We start from the raw sequence: 23,934 nt of genomic DNA on the forward strand, positions 1-23,934 counted from the left end.
CTTCACACAGAAAAGAAATTATTGGGAGAAGTTAAAAAGTATGAATAAAGTGGTGCAGAAAGATAAAGTATGTTGAAAAAGAAAAAAAGGTATCGGTGAACAAGAAAAGGATAGGGAATTTACCAGCAGAATCTGAAACAGTTGTGCAGTCCATTCCCAGGAAATATTTAGCATAATTTATTAACCACTTATGGGAAGGGGTATCCCATGGCAATGACTTTTCACAACGTTAACCCTTCTTACCTCCATTAAACAAGTCTGTGCAACATTCTTTAGAGATAGACTTTTGATATTACATTTGGGAGAGTTTCTTTGTAAGCAAGTTTGAGACAAAGCTCATCTACATAAGTACGTAAGTACATAAGTAGTGCCATACTGGGAAAGACCAAAGGTCCATCTAGCCCAGCATCCTGTCACCGACAGTGGCCAATCCAGGTCAAGGGCACCTGGCACGCTCCCCAAACGTAAAAACATTCCAGACAAGTTATACCTAAAAATGCGGAATTTTTCCAAGTCCATTTAATAGCGGTCTATGGACTTGTCCTTTAGGAATCTATCTAACCCCTTTTTAAACTCCGTCAAGCTAACCGCCCATACCACGTTCTCCGGCAACGAATTCCAGAGTCTAATTACACGTTGGGTGAAGAAAAATTTTCTCCGATTCGTTTTAAATTTACCACACTGTAGCTTCAACTCATGCCCTCTAGTCCTAGTATTTTTGGATAGCGTGAACAGTCGCTTCACATCCACCCGATCCATTCCACTCATTATTTTATACACTTCTATCATATCTCCCCTCAGCCGTCTCTTCTCCAAGCTGAAAAGCCCTAGCCTTCTCAGCCTCTCTTCATAGGAAAGTCGTCCCATCCCCACTATCATTTTCGTCGCCCTTCGCTGTACCTTTTCCAATTCTACTATATCTTTTTTGAGATACGGAGACCAGTACTGAACACAATACTCCAGGTGCGGTCGCACCATGGAGCGATACAACGGCATTATAACATCCGCACACCTGGACTCCATACCCTTCCTAATAACACCCAACATTCTATTCGCTTTCCTAGCCGCAGCAGCACACTGAGCAGAAGGTTTCAGCGTATCATCGATGACGACACCCAGATCCCTTTCTTGATCCGTAACTCCTAACGCGGAACCTTGCAAGACGTAGCTATAATTCGGGTTCCTCTTACCCACATGCATCACTTTGCACTTGTCAACATTGAACTTCATCTGCCACTTGCACGCCCATTCTCCCAGTCTCGCAAGGTCCTCCTGTAATCGTTCACATTCCTCCTGCGACTTGACGACCCTGAATAATTTTGTGTCATCGGCGAATTTAATTACCTCACTAGTTATTCCCATCTCTAGGTCATTTATAAATACATTAAAAAGCAACGGACCCAGCACAGACCCCTGCGGGACCCCACTAACTACCCTCCTCCACTGAGAATACTGGCCACGCAATCCTACTCTCTGCTTCCTATCTTTCAACCAGTTCTTAATCCATAATAATACCCTACCTCCGATTCCATGACTCTGCAATTTCTTCAGGAGTCTTTCGTGCGGCACTTTGTCAAACGCCTTCTGAAAATCCAGATATACAATGTCAACCGGCTCCCCATTGTCCACATGTTTGCTTACCCCCTCAAAAAAATGCATTAGATTGGTGAGGCAAGACTTCCCTTCACTAAATCCGTGCTGACTTTGTCTCATCAGTCCATGTTTTTGTATATGCTCTGCAATTTTATTCTTAATAATAGCCTCCACCATCTTGCCCGGCACCAACGTCAGACTCACCGGTCTATAATTTCCCGGATCTCCTCTGGAACCCTTCTTAAAAATCGGAGTAACATTGGCTACCCTCCAGTCTTCCGGTACTACACTCGATTTTAGGGACAGATTGCATATTTCTAACAGTAGCTCCGCAAGTTCATTTTTTAGTTCTATTAATACTCTGGGATGAATACCATCAGGTCCCGGTGATTTACTACTCTTCAGCTTGCTGAACTGACCCATTACATCCTCCAAGGTTACAGAGAATTTGTTTAGTTTCTCCGACTCCCCGGCTTCAAATATTCTTTCCGGCACCGGTGTCCCCCCCAAATCCTCCTCGGTGAAGACCGAAGCAAAGAATTCATTTAATTTCTCCGCTACGGCTTTGTCCTCCTTGATCGCCCCTTTAACACCATTTTCGTCCAGCGGCCCAACCGACTCTTTGGCCGGTTTCCTGCTTTTAATGTATCTAAAAATTTTTTTTACTATGTATTTTTGCTTCCAACGCTAATTTCTTCTCAAAGTCCTTTTTTGCCCTCCTTATCTCCGCTTTGCATTTGGCTTGGCATTCCTTATGATCTATCCTGTTACTTTCAGTTGGTTCTCTTCTCCACTTTCTGAAGGATTGTTTTTTGGCTCTAATGATTTCCTTTATCTTACTGTTTAGCCACAACAATTAACACAAACATCCACATGGAAAACATGCCAATCACCAACCGTACAGCTGAATGGTATTCAAGACAGATGGAATTAAAATTCAGTAACAAAATCAGCCGGGAAAAACAGTCATGCAGAAAGCAAAGCACTGTTATTGGATAACTGACAGGCAACGATTTTAATGTACCACATTGTTTGGTCACAGATAATCCCCCCTCCCCCCAAAAAAGTGTTTAACTTTCCTGTTATAGTCTTTTAATACATCTCAGTAGACACTAGGGTGCCAAGTCAGTAAGAGCTATCTAAACTTTCAAAAAAAAATTCTATCATCAGGTGCATTATTTATTTATTTATTGGGATTTATTAACCACCTTTATGAAGAGGTTCACCCAAGGTGGTGTATTTAGACAGTCAGATTTTTAAAAATAAAGTTTTACTGTCAATTTTATACTATTAACCATTTAGTCAAACAACAAACAACTCAAGTTTCCGACCAATGGCCAGTGCACTGTTTGAAATGGCGAAGATGAGTTTCTCCTGCATGTGATGTTCACAGGTTCTACTACAAGAAAACTGTCCGCAATGTTGTCGTGTTTCACTGACACACTCACCACTCCTAACACTGTTCTTAATATAGGAATGGGTTGGTATATTCAGGGTAAGGGGGGAACAAAAAAATAACACCCAATTTGCCATTTTCTTAGCAACCACTTTGACGTTCAACAAGAAATTTTACATCTTAGTCATCATACTTATGCATTACTATTAAACAATATTTATTTATCTTAAGCTCTGCTGATGTTACTGACATTTTAGCGCTTCACAAATGTTCAAGATAAAACCCAGTAAAATAACATCATTCAAACAAAATAATTAACAATGTGTCAGAATTTTGCAGTCACTGTGAATGCTGCAAGTGTCCACCCCCAGCTTTAACAAAAGCCTTCAGTTGCTTTGGAAAGTTATTAACGGTCTAGTCGATTGGTCCCTGTGGCAGGCTTTTTTTTTTTTTTTCCAAATAATGGTAGTTTTACAGTGCAAACATTTTTGAATGCATGAAAATCACTGGGTAGTCACGCTAAAAGTTCTGTAACTTCATTGTGTTTAATGATAAGCTTGTTCCACTCGACATAGTAACAAATGAAGCTGTAAAATTTCATGCTGAAATTCAAAGCGGTTGTTGAGAAACCAGCAAAAATACTGTAGGGGGGTTATTTTTTTTTTGCCTCACCCTGTATATGTAGAAATCGCTATATTAATCTTACCATGGGATCAGGAATGCGAGATTAAATCCAGCATCCATGCAACTTCATTTACGTAAACCAGGATGTGCTAAGCTGTCCCTCTTTGTCCCCGGAGCATGAAGCATATAACCAGTTTAGAATTTTGCTATAAATTATGGCATCATCATTTAGCCTTTCTTTTTTTTTTTTCAAAATTTGCTGCATTCTTTTTAGGGCAATAACACACAAATGAATACTTGTGCAGCCTGGTATTAGGGACAGATTACATATTTCAAAACCTAGAATAGGTGCTAGGGCTAAGGCAGCAGAGGCTGATTTTGATAGTATCAAAAGCCTCAAGAGCTGTAAAAAAACAGCTAGATATAAAATAATCAGACAATGGGGTCATCTGAGAACTTGGAGGATGTGTAGGAAAAAAAAAAGCTAGTGTGTGTATGTCAATAGAAAAAAAAAAGAGAACCCAAATTAAAAAGCCACAAGAAAACCCAGAGAAACTAAATGAACATCTCCAAACTGTGAAATGGTCTGGCCACAGTTTAAATTGATGTTACAAAAAAAAAAAAAAAATTCTAATCAATGCTTCACAAGAGTCCAAAGAAGCTGAAAATTTTTTTTAATGTTATTTCTCCTTTCCTCTTTTTGTTAAGAAGTCACACTGTAAGAATATTTAAGCTGAAGAACAAAGCATCGCAGTTAGTACGTACCATGGCCTTGGATCTACCCAGAGGAAAGCAACGCAGACATTTAGGAGTGCGAAGAAGAAAGCAAGCAAGGGACAGAAACAACACTTACTTTACGCAGAACCAGTGCCATTGAAACAATTTTAAAACATTCTGAAGACAAAATACACATATAATATATAATCACTATACAGTTTTACTTCGCATTAGAAATGGTGCAGTGCTTTCTGTATTCATGACAAATAACTAAAGAAGCTCTCTCTGGCACAATTCAAGTACTACGGCGAGCGTTAGCAGTAAATTTGAGAGACTGAGATCATACTCCACATACCCTGGGACTTAGGACTGAGGTTATTCCTATCAAGGTGTGTGCCCCGATACAAACCTTCTACACAGGTGCAACTAGATGAAGTGCTTATGACAGCTGTAGTTATATTCATAAGTTGCCCTAGTCTACACTCCTAGAATTAAAATACTACCATCACAGAGTACAACAGTACCCACTAAAAAAAAAAAAAAGAAAAAAATAATCTTTGCAATTTGTCTCTTTTCATTCATAAGGCTTTCTTCTCCCACCCTCAAGTTTTACAGAACACATTACAGACCCTCAGATTTCTTTAAGCAGCCATGAATACAAAATTAACTCACACAACTGGTAAGTGCCCAGTCTGAGAAGACTGTTCAGTTCAGTGGCATAGCTATGGGGGCCTGGAGACCCCCCCCCCAATTTGGCTCTGGGGCCCCTGGTTTGGCTGGAGGAGGGTCCCGAACCCCCACCAGCTAAAGCGTTTGTCCTACGCTGGTCTCACATTACCCGGCACCCTGTCCTTTTTCAGGTGCTGTACACGCTCGTTTTAATGAAACTGAGCATGCTCTGGCCCCCCTCCCGTCAAGGTTCAGTTATTTTTATTTTTTTAATTCACATCCTAACATACTGTCTTGATTGTAATCTCTCTTCCTTCACTCTTCTGAAATTATCATTGTAGGTACCAAAGTGCGCCACACCCTAGACTTATTCTATCCAAAAACAGGCCATTGCTCATCCTTACGCTGATGGCAAAAATGGAGCAGGTCTCCTTAAGAAAACTTAATTCCAATTCCAAATATAAGCTGCGGGAGATGATCGTGTTTGGACGTGGGGGCTGGAGCAGGGAGCGAGATTTTTTTTTTTTTTTTTGCTAACATCATGCAATGCATGTTAAGCATACTGCATGTCGATACATGAATTAAGATGCGCTATTTAAAACCATGGCTGAGAACCTTTTAAGAGAGCTGCTTTGGCAACAGGCAGTCTTAGCAGAGCAGCATCAGGAAAAGTCCAAAGTCCCACCAGAGTCTGAGAAACCCACACAGTAGGAAAGCAAAAGCTGTTCTGTGTGGGAGAGGCGAGACAAGCTTAGGAGGCATGCAGATTTCAGGTGCACTGCAAAAGTAACAGTTGTTTTTTTTTATTAAACAGCAGCTTGTATACCAGGCCTCTGCGTCAGGCTCATCTCCGTCTCAATAGCGCAAGGAAAATGTAGCAGCGAAGCTGTCCCTTTTCTTTACAAGTCAAACTCAAACTGTCAAATGAAACGCAGATAATAACGTCAGCATTAACAATCTGTTCCACTCTCATTCTCCATTATAAGCAGCTTTGTGATTATCTGAAAACAGTGGTAAGCACCAAACCTGCCCATAGTTTTCATACTGCAAAAGCTGAGTTTTGACATGCACATATAATTGGACTTTTGGAATACTTATCATAATAACTGACATATTAATAAAATCATGGAACAGCTTCTAATTACAGGTGGTTTCAAAATTTCAGGTGTGAGATGATTGTTTGCATTAGGACATCTACAGGTCAAACCTAACAAATGTTTACAATGCAGATTTGGCTCACTGATATCAGACTATCAGCACAAACATTGAGAAATAAGGTCTTACCTGCTAATTTTATTTTCTTTATCCCTCCAGATTTGTCCAGATGCTTAGATTTATACACCCCTACCAGCAGATGGAGACTGAAAACCACTCACTTCAAAGCAATCCTGTAAGTACCTTGTGCAGTCCCCCAGCTAGTCAGTATTTCCACACCAAAGTCAGATGAAAATGACAAAACCTCTGAAATTACTTATCCCTTACTTATCGTAAGAAAAGGAAAGACAACTATGACAAAGTACAAGAATGTTTTGCAGAAAACTATAAACATGGAACTCACCACCTCTCCACAGTTCTGCCTCAGAGAGTCCGACATGTTCATACTTCAAGATAGGTTCACTGAATGAGTGGGTTCTGGATTTGTCTGGGAGGACTAAAGGAAAGAAAATTAGTAGCTAATTGCCTGATACTGTTACTACTGACTTGTGCTGTGTTTCTTTCTCTCCCTACAGACATGCACCATAGTTACTCTGCATCCCTCAGCTTTCCTACACCAAAAATTGGTTCTGCCTACCTCTAGCATCATCTCCACGATCCAAACGTGGTCTGTTGCTACTAGGCGTCCCTCAGCTTTCTTGCACCGACAATTGGCTCTGTCCAACATCATCTTCATGACCCCATGGTCCACTGATACTCGGAGTCCCTCAGCTTTCCTGCACCAAAAATTGGCTCCACCCACCTCAAACCAGAAATTTTATTGGAGCCTCTACCACCAGACACACCAGATCCTGTACCAGGGTCTCACAGCCAATCTGGCGCCGCTACCACCACCAGGTACACATATCCCTCTATTTTCTGGGTGACCTGGCCCAGCAATGACCACAAGAGAACATACAGCAGACAATTTTGAGGCTATGGTTGTACTGGTGTATCAATTTCTGACTGCACTTATCTCCTGCAGCTGAAAAAATCTGGGCACTTTCACAAAGAAAACTGATGCCATTAGGCCTATAATCAGCTGATCCCAGACTTGCACTATTCTTGAAAAAGCCTCCTGTCCCAGACTATTCCCCTAGGTCCAGATCTCTGCTCACAAACATCTGCCTTTAGGTTCTCCACTCTGACTACATGCACTATGGACAAGTCTACCAGATGATTCTTCACCCAGTTCACCAGGCTTACTGCTTCCACCATCACCAGGTGATTCCTTGTGCCTCCTTGGCAATTCACATAGGCCACCAACATCACATTGTCTCACAGGATACATACTGCTGTGTCATCGAGTAGCATCTTGAAGGCGAGAAGCCAGGTGGACTGTACTGGTCTCTAGCCTGTTTATCGACCACTGTGCTTCGTCTTGACTTGTGGCCATGCACTATCTACCCAAGGCAATGGGCATCCCATCCTTTGAGTCACAAGTCTGGAGTCCTCTCAGCCACAGATCACTGCAGACTTGTGCTTGCAACTTCCGCACCCTTGTTTTCAGAAGGAACACTCATCCCTGTCACAAGGTATGAGCAAAATCCAAATAAATAAATAAACTCAAAATGGACTCCCAGATAGTCTATCATCTGTGAAGGAATCAGTTTGGTCTTGGCTGGATTGACCATCCAGCCAAATTGCTCCAGGAACTGGATCACCCGTGCTCTCTTGTAAAGACTTTGTTCTGATCAGTTGTCCAAGGAGATTCCCTCCTTACGCAAGGCTGCCGCCACTACTACCATTACTTTAGAAAACATCCTTGGTGCTGTAATCTACTACTACTAAACATTTCTAGAGCGCTACTAGGGTTACGCAGCGCTGTACAGTTTAACAAAGAAGGACAGTCCCTGCTCAAAGGAGCTTACAATCTAAAGGACGAAATGTCAAGTTGGGCAGTCTAGATTTCCTGAATAGAGGTATGGTGGTTAGGTGCTGAAGGCGACATTGAAGAGATGGGCTTTGAGTAAGGATTTGAAGATGGGCAGGGAGGGGGCCTGGCGAATGGGCTCAGGGAGTTTATTCCAGGCATGGGGTGAGGCGAGGCAGAAAGGGCGGAGCCTGGAGTTGGCGGTGGTAGAGAAGGGTACTGAAAGGAGGGATTTGTCTTGAGAGCAGAGGTTAAGGGTAGGAACATAGGGGGAGATGAGGGTAGAGAGGTAGGGAGGGGCTGCAGATCGAGTGCATTTGTAGGTTAGTAGGAGAAGCTTGAACTGTATGCGGTACCTAATCGGAAGCCAGTGAAGTGATTTGAGGAGAGGGGTGATATGAGTATATCGGTCCAGGCGGAAGATAAGACGTGCAGCAGAGTTCTGAATGGACTGAAGGGGGGATAGATGGCTAAGTGGGAGGCCAGTGAGGAGTAGTTTGCCGTAGTCAAGGTGAGAGGTAATGAGAGAGTGGATGAGAGTTCGGGTGGTGTGCTCAGAGAGGAAAGGGCGAATTTTGCTAATGTTATAGAGGAAGAAGCGACAGGTCTTAGCTATCTGCTGGATATGCGCAGAGAAGGAGAGGGAGGAGTCGAAGATGACTCCGAGGTTGTGGGCAGATGAGACGGGGAGGATGAAGGTGTTATCAACTGAGATAGAGAGTGGAGGGGGAGGAGAGGTGGGTTTGGGTGGGAAGACAATAAGCTCGGTCTTGGCCATGTTCAGTTTCAGGTGGTGGTTGGACATCCAGGCAGCAATGTTGGATAAGCAGGCTGATACTTTGGCCTGGGTTTCCGCAGTGATGTCTGGTGTGGAGAGATAAAGCTGGGTGTCGTCGGCATAAAGATGATATTGGAAACCGTGAGATGAGATCAGGGAGCCCAGGGAGGAGGTGTAGATATAACCATTCCAAATAGGAAGACAAAACCGATAGTGCCATCCTAACAAAGGAATTTGAAGTCTCAACCAAATTGGGATATGCAAATAAGCCTCTATCAAGTCTATGGACATCAGAAATTCTTCCTGCCTGACTGCTACAACGACCAACCTCAGGGTCTTCATTTGGAACCCAGGAATCCAGATATAACTGTTTACCTGCTTGAGGTGTAGGACAGGACAGTAAATAGAATACCTTCCTGTACACCATCCGTCTGGAGGTCTGGGTACCACTGCCTGGAGCTGTATCAGATTTTGCAGAATCTCCTTGACTGCCACCGCTGTAGACAAAATATCCGGCAACAGCCATGCCAAATCCAAAACATAACCTTCTCAGGTGATTTCAAGGACCCACTAAGTCTGGAAGAACCTCCTTAACTGCTACTGGGAGGTGGACCCCCAAACCTTCATTATGTCCCTCTGGAGTGTCCACAAGCCCCTGCTTCACTCTAAGCCTCTCAAAAGGGCTGCCCCTTCTGATAGTATTTGCTTTCAGTGCACCCCACTCACTCTCCCTTTGCCAACTCTTAGGCTCATCCTCTGGCAGCCACGGAATCTTGGCATCTCCTAAACTCTACCAACCTGTCCAATTCTTCACCAAAACTACAACTTCCCTTTAAAAGGGAGGTGGCTCAACCTTGTCTTTGCCACCACATCTGTTGACCAACTCTAGAAGTACAGGGACCTATGGGGCTGCCAAGAGGAGCTCCATACTCTTCATTGACACTATAATCAAATCATACAGAGTGGCTGTGAAGAATGATGTTCCCATCTCAATTTTACATATTTCCTGATCTCCCACAAAGGGTTCATCCGCTGACCTAACACCTTTTTTGCCCACCTGAAGCATACTCTTGCCACAAAACCACTACAAATCACTATCTGCAAGGCCAGCTACCACATCAAAGGCCTGCTTCAAGAAGGCTTTGATTCTCTAGTCTTGAGGGTCCTTCAAGTGTTGCTCCACTCTTGTCTGGAATCATGGTTTTGTCACCAATGAAACCACTGCATCCACTTTCAGAGGTCTTAAGATTTCATTATCTTCCTTATCCACTAAAGGGATGGGATAAATCCTCACCATGGACTGATCTTGAAACTCATTTCTGGAGTATCCCCACTGTGCTGCAATCATGTCCTGGATAACCTGGTGCACAAGAAACCAGGGCTGGCTTGTGTATGCCCTGTAAGAGGCGATCCTCTTTTTGTTGCACTGTCCTCTGACAGGTTGAGGGCCAAGGTTAGCTGCCAAATGAGCTCCTGGAGCTCATCCTTGTGGAAAACATGCACCAACGGGTCCTCTCAAGGGGGCAACTCTGTCCAACCATCCTCTAAAGGTACTTTCTCTCTCTGCAACTTCCATCACCTGCCCATCCTCCTCCTTGGACTGGTCATATCCAATATTCTTGGGGTCCATGCTCCAGTCTACATGCTATCTCTGATGCTTTGGGACCCTCCAAAGAGTGGTCCTGTGACTGAACTGCATAGCTCCCAGACTTCTTCAGTTAAAAGGTCATATACATCACCAAGAAACTCTGGGGGAAACCCCACCCCTTCCAGAGCAGTCCTCCTTAGAGATACCTCCTTTGATCCCTGGATGTTACTTCACCATTTCTAACCTCAGCTGCTCCTCTGGTGCACAGGCCACATTCAAGATGGCAGTGGCTTTTGACAAATTCAGAATTGCTTTCAGCATGGAAGAGAGATGGCTGAAGGGAGATATGAATGAGGTCTACAAAATCTTGAGTGGTGTAGAATGGGTAAAAGTGAATTGATTTTTTACTCTTTCAAAAAGTAAAAAGACTAGGGGGACACTCAATGAAGTTACATGGAAATAATTTTAAAACAAATAGGAAGAAATATTTTTTTCACTCAACAAATTGTTAAGCTCTGGAACTTGTTGCCAGTGGATGTGGTATCAGCGGTTAGTGTATCTGGGTTTAAAAAGGGTTCAGACAAGTTCCTGGAGGAAAAGTCCATAGTCTGCTACTGAGTGCTATTGAGAGAGACATGGGGAAGCCACTGCTTGCCCTGGGATTAGTAGCATGGAATGTTGCTACTGTAATCCCCTATTAAATTGGGATTACTAAAGAAGAGTACGTCCCTGTGAAGAGTCATTGAGGAGAGTGATTGGGAGGTCCCTGAGTGGGAGGAAGCTCAGCCCATGGGGAGTGTTTATGAAACAAAATGCAGAGCAAACGTGCCCTGGTACAGAAGAGTGACAGGGGAAGTGGAGTTAAGAGATAATAAAAGTGTGTGTTTGCCCTTTAGGGGGGGGGGGGGTCTGAGTTTGGGTTTGCTTTCTTTGTGGATTTTAAGAATTTTGGATAGCAGAGCTGGAAGGAGAGCTTAAGGACTTGAGGGAACTAGAGGCTGAAGAGAGCCTGTTCCACATACCAGGGTGATCTGAAGAGAGTGGACACCACTGGGGAAGGATCAAATCAAGAGGGTTTGAAAGGATAAGAAAGTGCTTCTTGGGCTGAAACAGGAAGCAGTGATTGAGATCAAAACTTGCTCAGTGCAGACTGCACAGGGGAACTGTATATATAACCAGTGCTTTTTTTGTGCCAGTACGCACCTGGTATGGCGAACTGGCACCTTTTTCCCCCCCAGGGCTGGCTCACCTGCCCGCCCTTAGCTTCCCGACAGCCCTGCTTTCTGTTCCTGCCGCCCCACGTTGAAATCTTTTATTTTTTTGACCTGAAGTCGCAGCGCCGGCATTAGTGAAAGCAGCAGGCTCACCTCCTCCAGCCTTCCCTTCACTCTCAGTGTCCCATCTTCGCAGAAACAGGAAACTACATCAGAGGAAGGCGGGACACTGAGAGGGAAGGGAAGGCTGGAGGAGGTGAGCCTGCTGCTTTCACTAACGCCAACGGCAGCTCTGCAACTTCAGGGAAAAAAATAAAAGATTTAAATGCAGGTTGGCAGGAACAGAAAGCAGGGCTGCCAGGGAGCTAAAAGTGGACAGGTGGGGCTGGGGTGAGATACTGGACATGGATGGGAGGAGAGGATAGGGGGCAAAGGAGACTCGCTGGACATGGAGGGGAGGGCAGAGGAGATATCGCTGGACATGAATGGTTAGGGGAGGGCAGAGGAGAATCGTTGGACATGGATGGAGGAGAGGCAAGACAGAGGAAGCAGATGGACATGGATGGAGTGGAGGAGAGGGAAGACAGAGGAAGCAGATGGACATGGATGGAGTGGAGGAGAGGGAAGACAGAGGAAGCAGATGGACATGGATGGAGTGGAGGCAAGACAGAGGAAGCAGATGGACATGGATGGAGGGAGGGGGATAGGAAAAATGCTGGACATGGATGGAGGGAGGGGGAGAGGGAAAAATGCTGGACATGGATGGAGGGAGGGAGGGGGAGAGGGAAAATGCTGGACATGGATGGAAAGAGGAAGGAGATGCATACTGATGAGATGGAAAGAGAGAGGAGAAAAACTGCACATGGATGGATAAAATAGGCAAAAGCTGGATCCACTCTATAACTCTTCTAGTCCAGTCTGTGGAGGCCCCAGCTTCTACCTATGGATGTAGTGCAAGAAATGAAGAAGAGGAAAATAAAGACAAAAATGGAAAAGAAGCCCTGGAAACGGAGTTAAGGGAATAGATAGAGAGCAGCAGAATCAGAGACTGGGACCAACATGATCAGAAAACTAAAGTCACCAGACAACAAAGGTAGAAAAAAATCATTTTATTTTCATTTTCGTGTTTGGAAGATGTCTAATTTGAGAATTAATATCTGCTGTCTTATTTTGCACTGGGTATTCTGGAGCTGTAACAGCTTAGAGAAATTATTTATGATGAAAAACAAATCACAAGTTATTTTTTTCTCCTGTACTGGTATAGTATTTTCAATGATATTGCTTACATGCACCACAGATGGTATAAGGGGTGTGGCTACTGTGGGTGTGGCTACCATAGGGGTGGAGCCATAGATGGTGACCTAACCCGTAATGAATACCAGTACCTTTTCCTAAAAAAAAAAAAAAAAAGCACTGTATATAACTGTACATATTTTAACTACCTAGAATATCCCTGTAAATATACCTGGAGGGGAAGGAGATGAGATTCCCCCTTGAGGAACCACAGAACGGAGAAAGAGAGGTTTGATGCATTACCTGTTGTTGGACTATTCTGTTTTCTATTGAATCGATTGAAGCTGCTGGTTGCAGAATTAAAATAAAAGAGTTCCAGTTATTTTGTTATAAATTGCTGACTGTGGAGTGGTCATTTCCGACTGAAGTGTGTGTCGCTGTGCCTTCAAGACAGCTTAGGTTTAACTGCCAGCATTGCTTCCCACAGAGGGGTTGAACCCAAGACTGAGTTTCCTGGGGGAGAAGAGGGTTACCCCATCCGCTAACACTTCTTTCCCCAGGTGGAGGCATCACACGCCAAGCAGAGTATGAGAGGGTCCAACGGAGACAGCCTTCTAACTTCAGGAGGCTTCAGCACATTTGGACCCTGGACAGCGCCTAGGTAAATGGGCGTTACACTATTATTTGGGTTTCTGACAGGTACTTGTGATCTGGATTGGCCACTGTTGGAAACAGGATACTGGGCTGGATCGACCACTGGACTGACCCAGTATGGCTATTCTTATGTCCTTATCCATAGGGTTAGGCTTCCACTTACATTCTCTGCTGTCAGCTGAACTTCTTTCACCCTTGCAGGTTCAACCACTGAGCCTGCACCTTCCCGCTGTGCGCCACACAGATGGTGGCCGATGCCAGTCCCATTCACCTGCTGAATGCGAGCACCAACTGTGAATACCAGCAATCATTTTACTGAGCCTCTGAGTACACACCCAGCTGACCCACACAGCTTCCCACCCCCTCTACTTCCAACGCTACCCACCTAAGTTCTGTGGCAGGTCAAAGACATGCACAAGAAAGCAACAGCTCCTATGGTACGAGCACTGTTCCTTACCATTCCTCAATCTTTGTCTGTTACAGATCGCTCTCACATAGGCACTGAAGCATTCCTCTCCTACTTTGGAGAGCGGAATCTGAGGCACACAGCACTCCTCTGATGCTCCCATACTAGGAGAACAAAGGACCTAGTTACCTGGGTGTAGCTCCCTCTGGGTAAGAAACTGGGCCCACAAGGACCCCTGCCTGCACTGACTAACCGGAGATTTCTAAATACACTGTCATTTATTATTCTTGGACAACAGTTCAAACTACACAGGCTTACCCATATCTACCATCTGTTGGAGACTGGGAAATACTGACTAGCTGGGGGACTATAACAAGGTACTTACAGGGTGGCTCTGAAGTCAGAGGGTTCTCAGTCTCCATCTGCTGGTAGGATTGTGTAAACCCAAACACCTGGACCAGTCTGGAGGGATGGTAAGGAATTTCACATTTTCATGGTGTATGCTCTAAGATTTGCTAAATTACCACTACCAGCAGACAACATCACAAAATCTCTTCCTTTTTGATTATGTACAAATGGCATGCATTGTTGATAAGGGCACTTCGTTTACAGTCAAACAGCAGCAGTTAAACTACAGGAGACGGAGAAATGATGTCAATCTAGCCACAGGCTTGCTTTCAAAACAAGTTGTATAAAATTTGTTTTAAATAAAACATTGAGTAGATACCTAATGGCTATAGCACCAGGCTGAGAGCTAAGGAATCCAGGGTTCCAAGTCATGTGTCTGCCACTAATGGTTCTTGTGACCTTGGGCAAATCACTTAACCCACCAGTGCCTCAGGTCCAAAACAGACTGTGAGCTCTCTAGGGTCAAAGAACTATCTACTATACCTAAAATGCAATTTGTGTTGTACTCAGGTTTGGAAAGCTGAATAATTAAATCCAAAAGTTTGAAGTGCACGTAGAAAAGACAACAGCCAACCTAGTCCTTCCATTTCAAACATACAAGATCACAGTGCAATGCAAATGGTACAAGCATGTATTCTGCTGGATAGTTTTGCTTCCTTGTAGCAGGGGAGGGGGTCCCCAAATGCAGTCCTTGAAGGTCAAAAGCTGATTTGATTTTCAAAATTTCCATGATGAATATGAGATGCACTGCATAAAACAGAGGTGTCATCCAGTTGCTCTTGTGTTAAGTCAGGCATATCTGGTGTCTGACAGCTGCTGCAGTCAACATCAGCACGCAGCTAATTTTTTAACACTACCCAATAAAAAAGCTGAATGGGGAATGGGACCCGGTTACTGTTGCACTTGTTCACTGTGCTCTGTGTCTGGAGGTTGCAGATCAAAAGAAAACCCCTGATTCACTCAGTGGATGGTGACCCTCACCCCATGCACCAAGTCTGACAATCACACTGCTAAGACCAGAAAAGGGAGTCAGTTACATAACGCAAGTGTTACCCCTAGGGACGCACCTGGGATTAGTCCTGTGGCCACCTGGAGGATCTTATCCAGCACTGCCCAAAGCTGCCTGTGCAGTTGCGCCTACACTGGCATACCCACCTCCACTGGCAGGATCCCGTTTATCTCCGGACGAGTTCCCACCTGCCAGCTATTTCCCAGGGGGTTCTAGGGGCACTTTGGCCACAGTCCCAGGGGTTCCACAGTTCCTAGAAAACACCCATGGACTGAGAACACAAACTGCCAGAATTCTTAGTCAGTCCAGAACAACAGAGCAAACAAACTAACAAGTTATTATAATATAAAAAAAAAGTAGAACATTGAATGGTAAAGGTTTTAAACAGCAAACAGGAACAAGTAAAATAATAAGGGAGAGTAGAAGAAACAGTTCACAGGAATTGAATAGGGCCTCAGAGCACAGAAGTCTACTCCCTCCACACTCCCAACTGAGACTGGGGAGTTTAGGTCTTTGGCTTCAGGGCACAGAGCATTAGCACTAAGGATGTTTGACCAATAGCACTGCAGGTTAGTTTTCCCTTTTCTTTTGGGGATGCAGCTATAAAGAAAACAGACCTCTGTACAGCGACAGTGCAGAGGTACAGCACCACCTTCTGTCCAACAAAGGGAAATGCACTGAAGGGGAAAGGAAAGGGTCATAGGGCAGCAATACAAATCATGGAAGTGAGGAAGTCCCCTGTTCCACCACAATATCATATATTAAATAGAGTGTCTGGAAAAAAAAAAGGATGCCTTACATAGTTTTAAAATACTTTGCAACTGTTAAAATATTTAGTATGATCTTTGAAAATACATCAGTATAATGAGGTTTTCTTCTTAGTCAATTCATAATTTGTGTTCAAAATTTTCTCCTTCAACCTTGACACATTCAAGAAATCTTCAACGGCATTGAGCTGTTGGCTCAATGAATTCTGGGGTTTCATTAATTAAGCGCTCAACTGCTTTGTAAGATCGATGCGCTGTAGCTCCATCCAGTTAAAAATAAAATACTCAGAAGTGTTTAGAATTTCAGGCAGACGTTTTCTGCTGCAGTAGGAGGACGTTTTTGGACATATATTGACGGTCTTATTTTTTTTCCCTGGACATTGTGTATATATACCCATGTTTTGTTCATGGCAAAAAAAAAAACCAAACCCCAAAAACCCGAACAAACCAACCTAGTATATCTGGTTCTAATAACGGTCTCTACCGAACACCAAGACAGAAATCATTTTCCTGATGACTGATGCTACCAAAGACTGCAACAATAATTATGGGTGCTTCCGTACATAAGACATTCTCCATTTCCCCATCACTAGGCATGTGACCCTATAATAAAATTCTCATGTCCAGCTACTGAGCAGAGCTAATGCCGATTACTTGAACAGTGTCTGCAATCATTTATAGCCCACTTTTCCCTGCCACAGACATTCCAGTGTCTCAAATACAAAACTTAGATTGTGAGACCAAAATAGAGTACCTGAATAAAATATGTAAACCACTCTGACTGCAGTTCCTGTGCTTGCCAACTGCATTATTCCAAGGAGGTTTAATAGACAGGAGATGAAGTGACGTCAGAACACTGAAACCAATTAGGTCAGTCTAAGTTTCTCCTTCCCAGCGCAGCCGTCATCCCAGCTCACGCAAAACAAAGCAAGCAAACCTATGAGCTTCTGCATCCACCTTGTCGTTCTTTATTGTTGGTAGCATTTTTATTTAATCTCACTTATATTTTCAAACATGCCAGCTTGTGCAGCATAAGGATATACACAGAGGAAGTATAATAACAGAATAACATTTCTTAGGTAGAGTAGTAATTTGCTATAGATCTTAATCAGTGATCAGTTGGAGGGACTGGTTATTTATTTATTGCATTTGTATCCCACATTTTCCCCACCTATTTGCAGGCTCAATGTGGTTTACATAGTACCGTCAAGATGTTTGCCCAGTCGGTTGATAGCAAATACAAGGCTGTATAGTGATTGAATGAGGTATATGTGGAGGGTCGGAAGGGATGAAGATTGTGTGTTGGCCAGTACGATCATTAGGCATGCTGTGTTTCTGGGTGAAGAGGTTTACGTAAGGTCGTTGGGGTAGGCCTTTTTGAAGAGGTTGGTTTTTAGTGATTTCCTGAAGTTCATATAAGTAGGTTATGTCTGTCAGGGCTTTCATCGCATGCACAATCTTGTTAAATTTTGTTTTCACCTTGGTAGTCCCACCGTCATGATAATCCATATAATTTAAGGGAAGGCAACTGAAATCAGGTTTGCCTCTACCAGTGCTTCCTGTAAGACTCAGACCATTTTCATGAAATCAGTCCTCAAAGGACCGGTCACAGACCCTGACCTAGGCCTCATGGGGGTAGTCTATAAGCCCAATATCTAAGTTCAATCCTTTTCATAAACTAATATGATCTTATCACCTCTCCATGTGTAATGCACTTATTTAAATGTTCAATCACCCAAAATGTATGAAAGGTGCTTTTCATCCTTTCTTATGACACTTCAGTGTGTGGAAGATTTACGTTTTCAGTCCCCTTGATGTTTTGCTCAAGTGAACCTTTAATGGGTTAAACTGTATGGTTATCGGGTTATAATTAAAGAGGCCATGAAGCTGAAAAAAAAAAAAGCTAATTTACCTCTCCATAGGGTTAGTGGTGCTTAGCCCACTAATTCTATAAAATTTGGTGCCCAGTTTTAGGCTTAGGACTGGATGCTATACATCATACCGAAATCGGCGCCGAAATGAATATACCTATGCATATTTTATACATTGCGTCTTAATTTAGGTATACTTTATAGAATAAGCCTAAATTTCCATACAGTTTATAGAATATGCCGAACACCCATCCACAACTAAATTTAGTTACATAGTAACATAGTAGGTGATGGCAAAAAAAGACCTGTACGGTCCATCCAGTCTGCCCAACAAGATAAACTCATATGTGTTACTTTATATGTATACCTGACCTTGATTTGTATCTACCATTTTCAGGGCACAGACCGTAGAAGTCTGCCCAGTACTAGCCCCGCCTCCCACCACCGGTGCTGCCACCCAATCTCTGCTAAGCTTCTGAGGATCCATTCCTTCTGAACAGGATTCCTTTATATTTATCCCACGCATTTTTGAATTCCTTTACTGTTTTCATTTCCACCATCTCACGCGGGAGGGCATTCCAAGTATCCACCACTCTCTCCATGAAAAAATAGTTCCTGACATTTTTCTTGAGTCTGCCCCCTTTCAACCTCATTTCATGTCCTCTAGTTCTACCGCCTTCCCATCTCCGGAAAAGGTTCATTTGCGGATTAATACTTTTCAAATATTTGAACGTCTGTATCATATCACCCGTTTCTCCTTTCCTCCAGGGTATACATGCTCAGGTCAGCAAGTCTCTCCTCATACGTTTTGTAACGCAAATCCCATACCATTTTTGTAGCTTTTCTTTGCACCGCTTCAATTTTTTTTTACATCCTTAGCAAGATACGGCCTCCAAAACTGAACACAATACTCCAGGTGGGGCCTCACCAACGACTTGTACAGGGGCATCAACACCTCCTTTCTTCTGCTGGTCACACCTCTGTCTATACAGCCTAGCAACCTTCTGGCTATGGCCACCGCCTTGTCACACTGTTTTGTCACCTTCAGATCCTCAGATACTATCACCCCAAGATCCCTCTCCCTGTCTGTACATATCAGACTCTCACCGCCTAACACATACGTCTCCAGTGGATTTCTACTCACTAAGTGCATCACTTTGCATTGAATTTTAATTGCCAAACATTAGACCATTCTTCTAGCTTCTGCAGATCTTTTATCATGTTTTCCACTCCCTCCGGGGTGTCCACTCTGTTACAAATCTTGGTGTCATCCGCAAAAAGGCAAACTTTACCTTCTAACCCTTCGGCAATGCCACTCACAAATATATTGAACAGAATAGGCCCCAGCACTGATCCCTGAGGCACTCCACTACTCTCCTTTCCCTCACCCAAATGAATTCCACTTACCACCACTCTCTGACGTCTGTCCGTCAACCAGTTCCTAATCCAGTTCATCACTCTATCTTCAGCCTGTCAAGTTTATTCAAGAGCCTCGGGTAGTTGTGGGCAGTTATGCCAAGTAAACCTTAGTGTAAATCCCGACGCATAAATTAGGTGTGGACTGGGTGTATTCTATAACCACATGCATAGATTTTAGAAAAGCTTACAACCCGCCCATTCCACGCCCCCTTTTCAACTATGCAACTTAGAATTTACGCATATCACGTTACAGAATATGCTTAGACAGTTGTGCGTGTAAATTCTAATTAATGTCAATTAGTGCCAATTGCTTAATTGGTGGCACTGATTGGCTTGTTAAATAATTTGTGCACGCAAATATAGAATACGACACTGAGCACGCACAACTTAAATCACACTATATAAAATCTGAGTGTTAGCGTGCAAAGTTTGGCGCAGGGCTGGCTCAGCCTATGAACCAGGTGAGGCTCTTGTCGAGGGCGCCAAATGCCCGATCCCATGACGTCACCAGGTCCAAAATTTGCCTTCTGCCTACCTCCTTCCTCACCCACCTGCCTGCACATGGTCAGGCATCTCTCTGAGCCACCCCCTTCCTCCTCGTACTGCCTCAGAAGCGAGGAAGTCATTGGGGTGCCTCTAGCCACCAACACTTGCATTTCCCAAGCATGTTCAGATTGTGAATGAACTGAGCAAGTTCAGGAAGTGCTGGCATCGGTGGCCTGAGGCGCCCTGCTGACTTCCTCACTCCTGAGGCAGCACAAGGAGGAAGGGGGCTGCTTTGGGAGTGGATTTCTTTGACTGGCGGGGCTTTGGCATCCCCAGTTCCCTGTGCCCCCTCCCATGGACTGCTGGCTATACCCCGCATTAAACCGTGAGATTAAAGGTTTTAATTGCGAGTATCATCCAATCCCAGCGTGCCTTGCATGGAGGGGTGGGATGCTGAAGCATTTAAACTGCTTCAGTGTCCACCACATTCTTTTTTGGAGCCCGTCTGCTACTTCAGCTGCCTTCCACCTGACAGAACCATGTGCCGCTAACGCCAAGTGGACTGATTGCGTCTGGTGCTTATGTCCCAACCTGCTGTACTATAGGACACTGCCTGTACTGTCTGCCGGACACCTGGACTGACGACCATTTGCCCTCTACTACCTGCCAGCTTCTGCTCTGCTGGCCTGCCGCTGCTCTGATTGACATGAAAGAACCGCTTTTCCAGAGCAGGTAAGGGGTCTGGTCTTTTCAGTACTGGGAGGAGGGGAGGAAGCCGAGAGTGGATGGAATATGGAATGGTAGAAGTTGCTGTTGGGGGGGGGGGGGGGGGCGGAATTGCAGGAGATGTTGCTGTTGGGGGGGGGGCAGGGGGGACTGGTGGGAGGGGAGCAAGGGGGGTGCAAAAACAAAAGTTGGTCTGAGACGCCACGATCTCTTGAGCTGGCCCTTGTTGGGCGCCCAATTTATAGAATACAGTCAGTTGTGCACACAATCAAATTTAATAACTGGCTGTTAATTGGAGTTAACAGCCAATTATTAGCTTAAATTAGTGTTAACTGGCACCAGTTGGCAGTTGTGCATGCAACTGACCTTAGTCGCTATTCTAGAAACTGTATGTGCAATTTCTGTCGCACACAATTTCTAGGGAGTGTGGCCGTAGGAGTGGCATGGGCAGGTTAGGAGTGTGTCTGAGTTATGTGTGCAAGTTATAGAATACTAGGGATTACGGTGCCTAACTGCCAAGAGTTAGGTGTGAGCACTTACACCAGGCTTTGACATGGTGTAAAATGCTCCTGCCCAAATTTAGGCAAAAACCTGCGTACTTATGCTAGTATTCTATAATGGAAGTTCCATGCATAACTGCTGCTATAGAATTCGCATTCAACGTGCATCATCTCTAAATTTCAGCACCATTTATTGAGTTTTCCCCTAAAAATCTAGATGCTCACTACATTGTACGCAGGAGCCCCTGGACCATGACAGCTTCCTTATAAGCCTTCCGAAGGCTTTGCTTAAACAAATGTGGCCTGTGATGGTCTGAACCCCCTTCCTACCTCACCTGACATAAAACAAGTCAACCATCTTGAGAAAAAGGCATATGTGTACACCATACAAAATGCATATAATTTGTACACCATACAATTGCTTCTGAGCATTATTTACCCTATAAGCTAGCCTAGGAGTTTCACACATTCAATTGACATAATGTCTGCTTTCTGTCCCAGCTTGTAAGTGGTTTTCTGTTCCGAATTTCAGAGCCTTCTTGTAAACATACCACAGAGACTTAGTGTTATCTGCCTCCCCCCCCCCCCCCCCCCACCGAGAAAAGCTCTGGAGCTGAACAATGTTAAAGGAACTGGCCCAGCTCAGTGGCTCAGCAGAAGCCTTTTAAGCTGCCATGCAGAGGGACTTTTGTTCAGTCTCTGGCTCAGGTCTTCCAAGTGAACCATGGATGCAATGAAGGTGGTGCTCACAACCCATGGAGAAGGGAGTGTCTCACTGAGCTATAGCAACACCTAATGGCCAGATTAAGGGCTCTTTATTACTAGGTCCCACACATTTGCAAATGAAAGCTCACACCACCAGCTCCTAGACCTTCTTCAAGAGGAAACTTCCAGGTCAGAAAGGTCAAAAATGTTCTAAGGGAACTTATGTCTACAACATGCTGCAAGTGACTGAAGGTATTTTTTCCCTACTACAGGGATAGTGATTTTTTTCCCCTTCTCCTTTCCTTGAATAATTTTCTAGGTCTGAGCTACTGGACACTAGTAACCCTTAGTGGTTCCTGTTGTCCATTTTCTTTGCAGCAAATTTTACTGCAATACCTTGGACCAAACAGTTGGTTAATGGTTACTGGATAAACCAACACAAATAGAGAAACACAGAATTACGCATTGTCTTGAAATGGTAACAACTTGTAGTTAAAACGTATATAATGCACCACCTCATCTTTTAATAATGACATCTAAATTGTGTCCCTGATCTTTATCTGTACTGATCTACTTTCGTAAACAGCAGAGACTGAATAAGGGTCAAACGCCTTTGAGGAATGGTGATGTCAGTAGTGACATCTCATGAATATAAACATTGAGATTCACTTTGGCTGGATCTTCTTTGCAGAGGTAGAGGGGTACGAATGATAAGGATGCAATTAAACTTCAAATCAATAGTTCTAGTGCAGGCGCTAAAGCAAACTGAGATCAGAAAGGATTATTTTTTCATTGTACTGCAAAACTGGCTGCAAGTCCACAGTGGGATTTTTTTTTTAGGGTATGGGAAGAAGATTTCAGCTTCTTGGGTATCATATACAGAAAACCATTAGGCAATCAGAAGATGAGACTCAATGGATTTCTTGCTTTGTCAATGAAACAAATTAGTTCTCATTCACAGATTCAAACATTGCTTACCATAATGACCGACACGCTGGCTGTTGTGTTCTTCTGTTTGGGTACTGTGTTAAAGTGCTGCTTTAATTTACCTGTTACTTCCACTTGCATATTATTTTCCTGGGATGCATCATCCTGGGGGAAGGACAGGAAACAAGACTCAGGGTTTAGAATACTTAGGGAGAGACAATCATAAGCATATTTTGTCCCACCTAATTTTTTTTTTAAAGAGAGAATGCCGCAATAGTGAGGTGACAGGGTGAGATGGGAAAAGGAAAAAACATTTTGGATATAATAGAAGGAAGCAGCAAAGCTATGTCAATTTTTCTAACACAGGGAAAGAAGAACGTTGTGATCTTAAACATAAAGCCGCATACTATGTTGAGTAACCAGTGGCGTACCAAGGGGGGGGGGGGTGGGGGGCACCTGCCGGCTCTGCTTGTTCCTTACTCCCTCTGCCCCGGAACAGGTTACTTCCTGTTCCGGGACAGAGGGAGCATGGAACGAGCAAAGCTGACAGGCGCGCGGCACCCCCCCAGCAGGTAAAAATGCACCTGGGGGGGGGGGGGCGCATCGGCGATCCGCCCCGGGTGTCAGCCACCCTAGGAATGTTACTGTGAGTAACTACATGCTACACTACCCCTCTCCTCAAGTCGCTTCACTGGCTCCCTATCCGTTTTCGCATCCTGTTCAAACGTCTTCTACTAACCTATAAATGTACTCACTCTGCTGCTCCCCAGTATCTCTCCACACTCGTCCTTCCCTACACCTCTTCCCGTGCACTCCGCTCCATGGATAAATCCTTCTTATCTGTTCCCTTCTCCACTACTGCCAACTCCAGACTTCGCGCCTTCTGTCTCGCTGCACCCTACGCCTGGAATAAACTTCCTGAGTCCCTACGTCTTGCCCCATCCTTGGCCACCTTTAAATCTAGACTGAAAGCCCACCTCTTTAACATTGCTTTTGACTCGTAACCACTTGTAACCACTCGCCTCCACCTACCCTCTTCTCCTCCTTCCTGTACACATTAATTGATTTGATTTGCTTACTTAATTTTTTGTCTATTAGATTGTAAGCTCTTTGAGCAGGGACTGTCTTTCTTCTATGTTTGTGCAGCGCTGCGTATGCCTTGTAGCGCTATAGAAAT

At 44.1% G+C, this 23,934-nt stretch overlaps 1 protein-coding gene across 3 annotated transcripts in view; it reads right to left on the reverse strand.

The window, feature by feature from the left end:
* Nucleotides 1-23,934, reverse strand: part of DCLK2 (doublecortin like kinase 2) — a 341,471-nt gene that overhangs the window by 10,181 nt on the left and 307,356 nt on the right. For 2 of the 3 annotated variants that reach the window (XM_030191660.1, XM_030191659.1), the window contains one exon: nt 22,809-22,922. In XM_030191660.1, coding sequence (XP_030047520.1) covers nt 22,809-22,922 — 114 coding nt within the window. Of the gene's footprint in view, nt 1-5,825; nt 5,917-22,808; nt 22,923-23,934 lie in introns of all 3 variants that reach the window. The other variant, XR_003940738.1, reaches the window with a different exon arrangement.

This window comes from Microcaecilia unicolor, chromosome 2 (assembly GCF_901765095.1).
Source record: "Microcaecilia unicolor chromosome 2, aMicUni1.1, whole genome shotgun sequence".
NCBI classification, from domain to species: domain Eukaryota; kingdom Metazoa; phylum Chordata; class Amphibia; order Gymnophiona; family Siphonopidae; genus Microcaecilia; species Microcaecilia unicolor.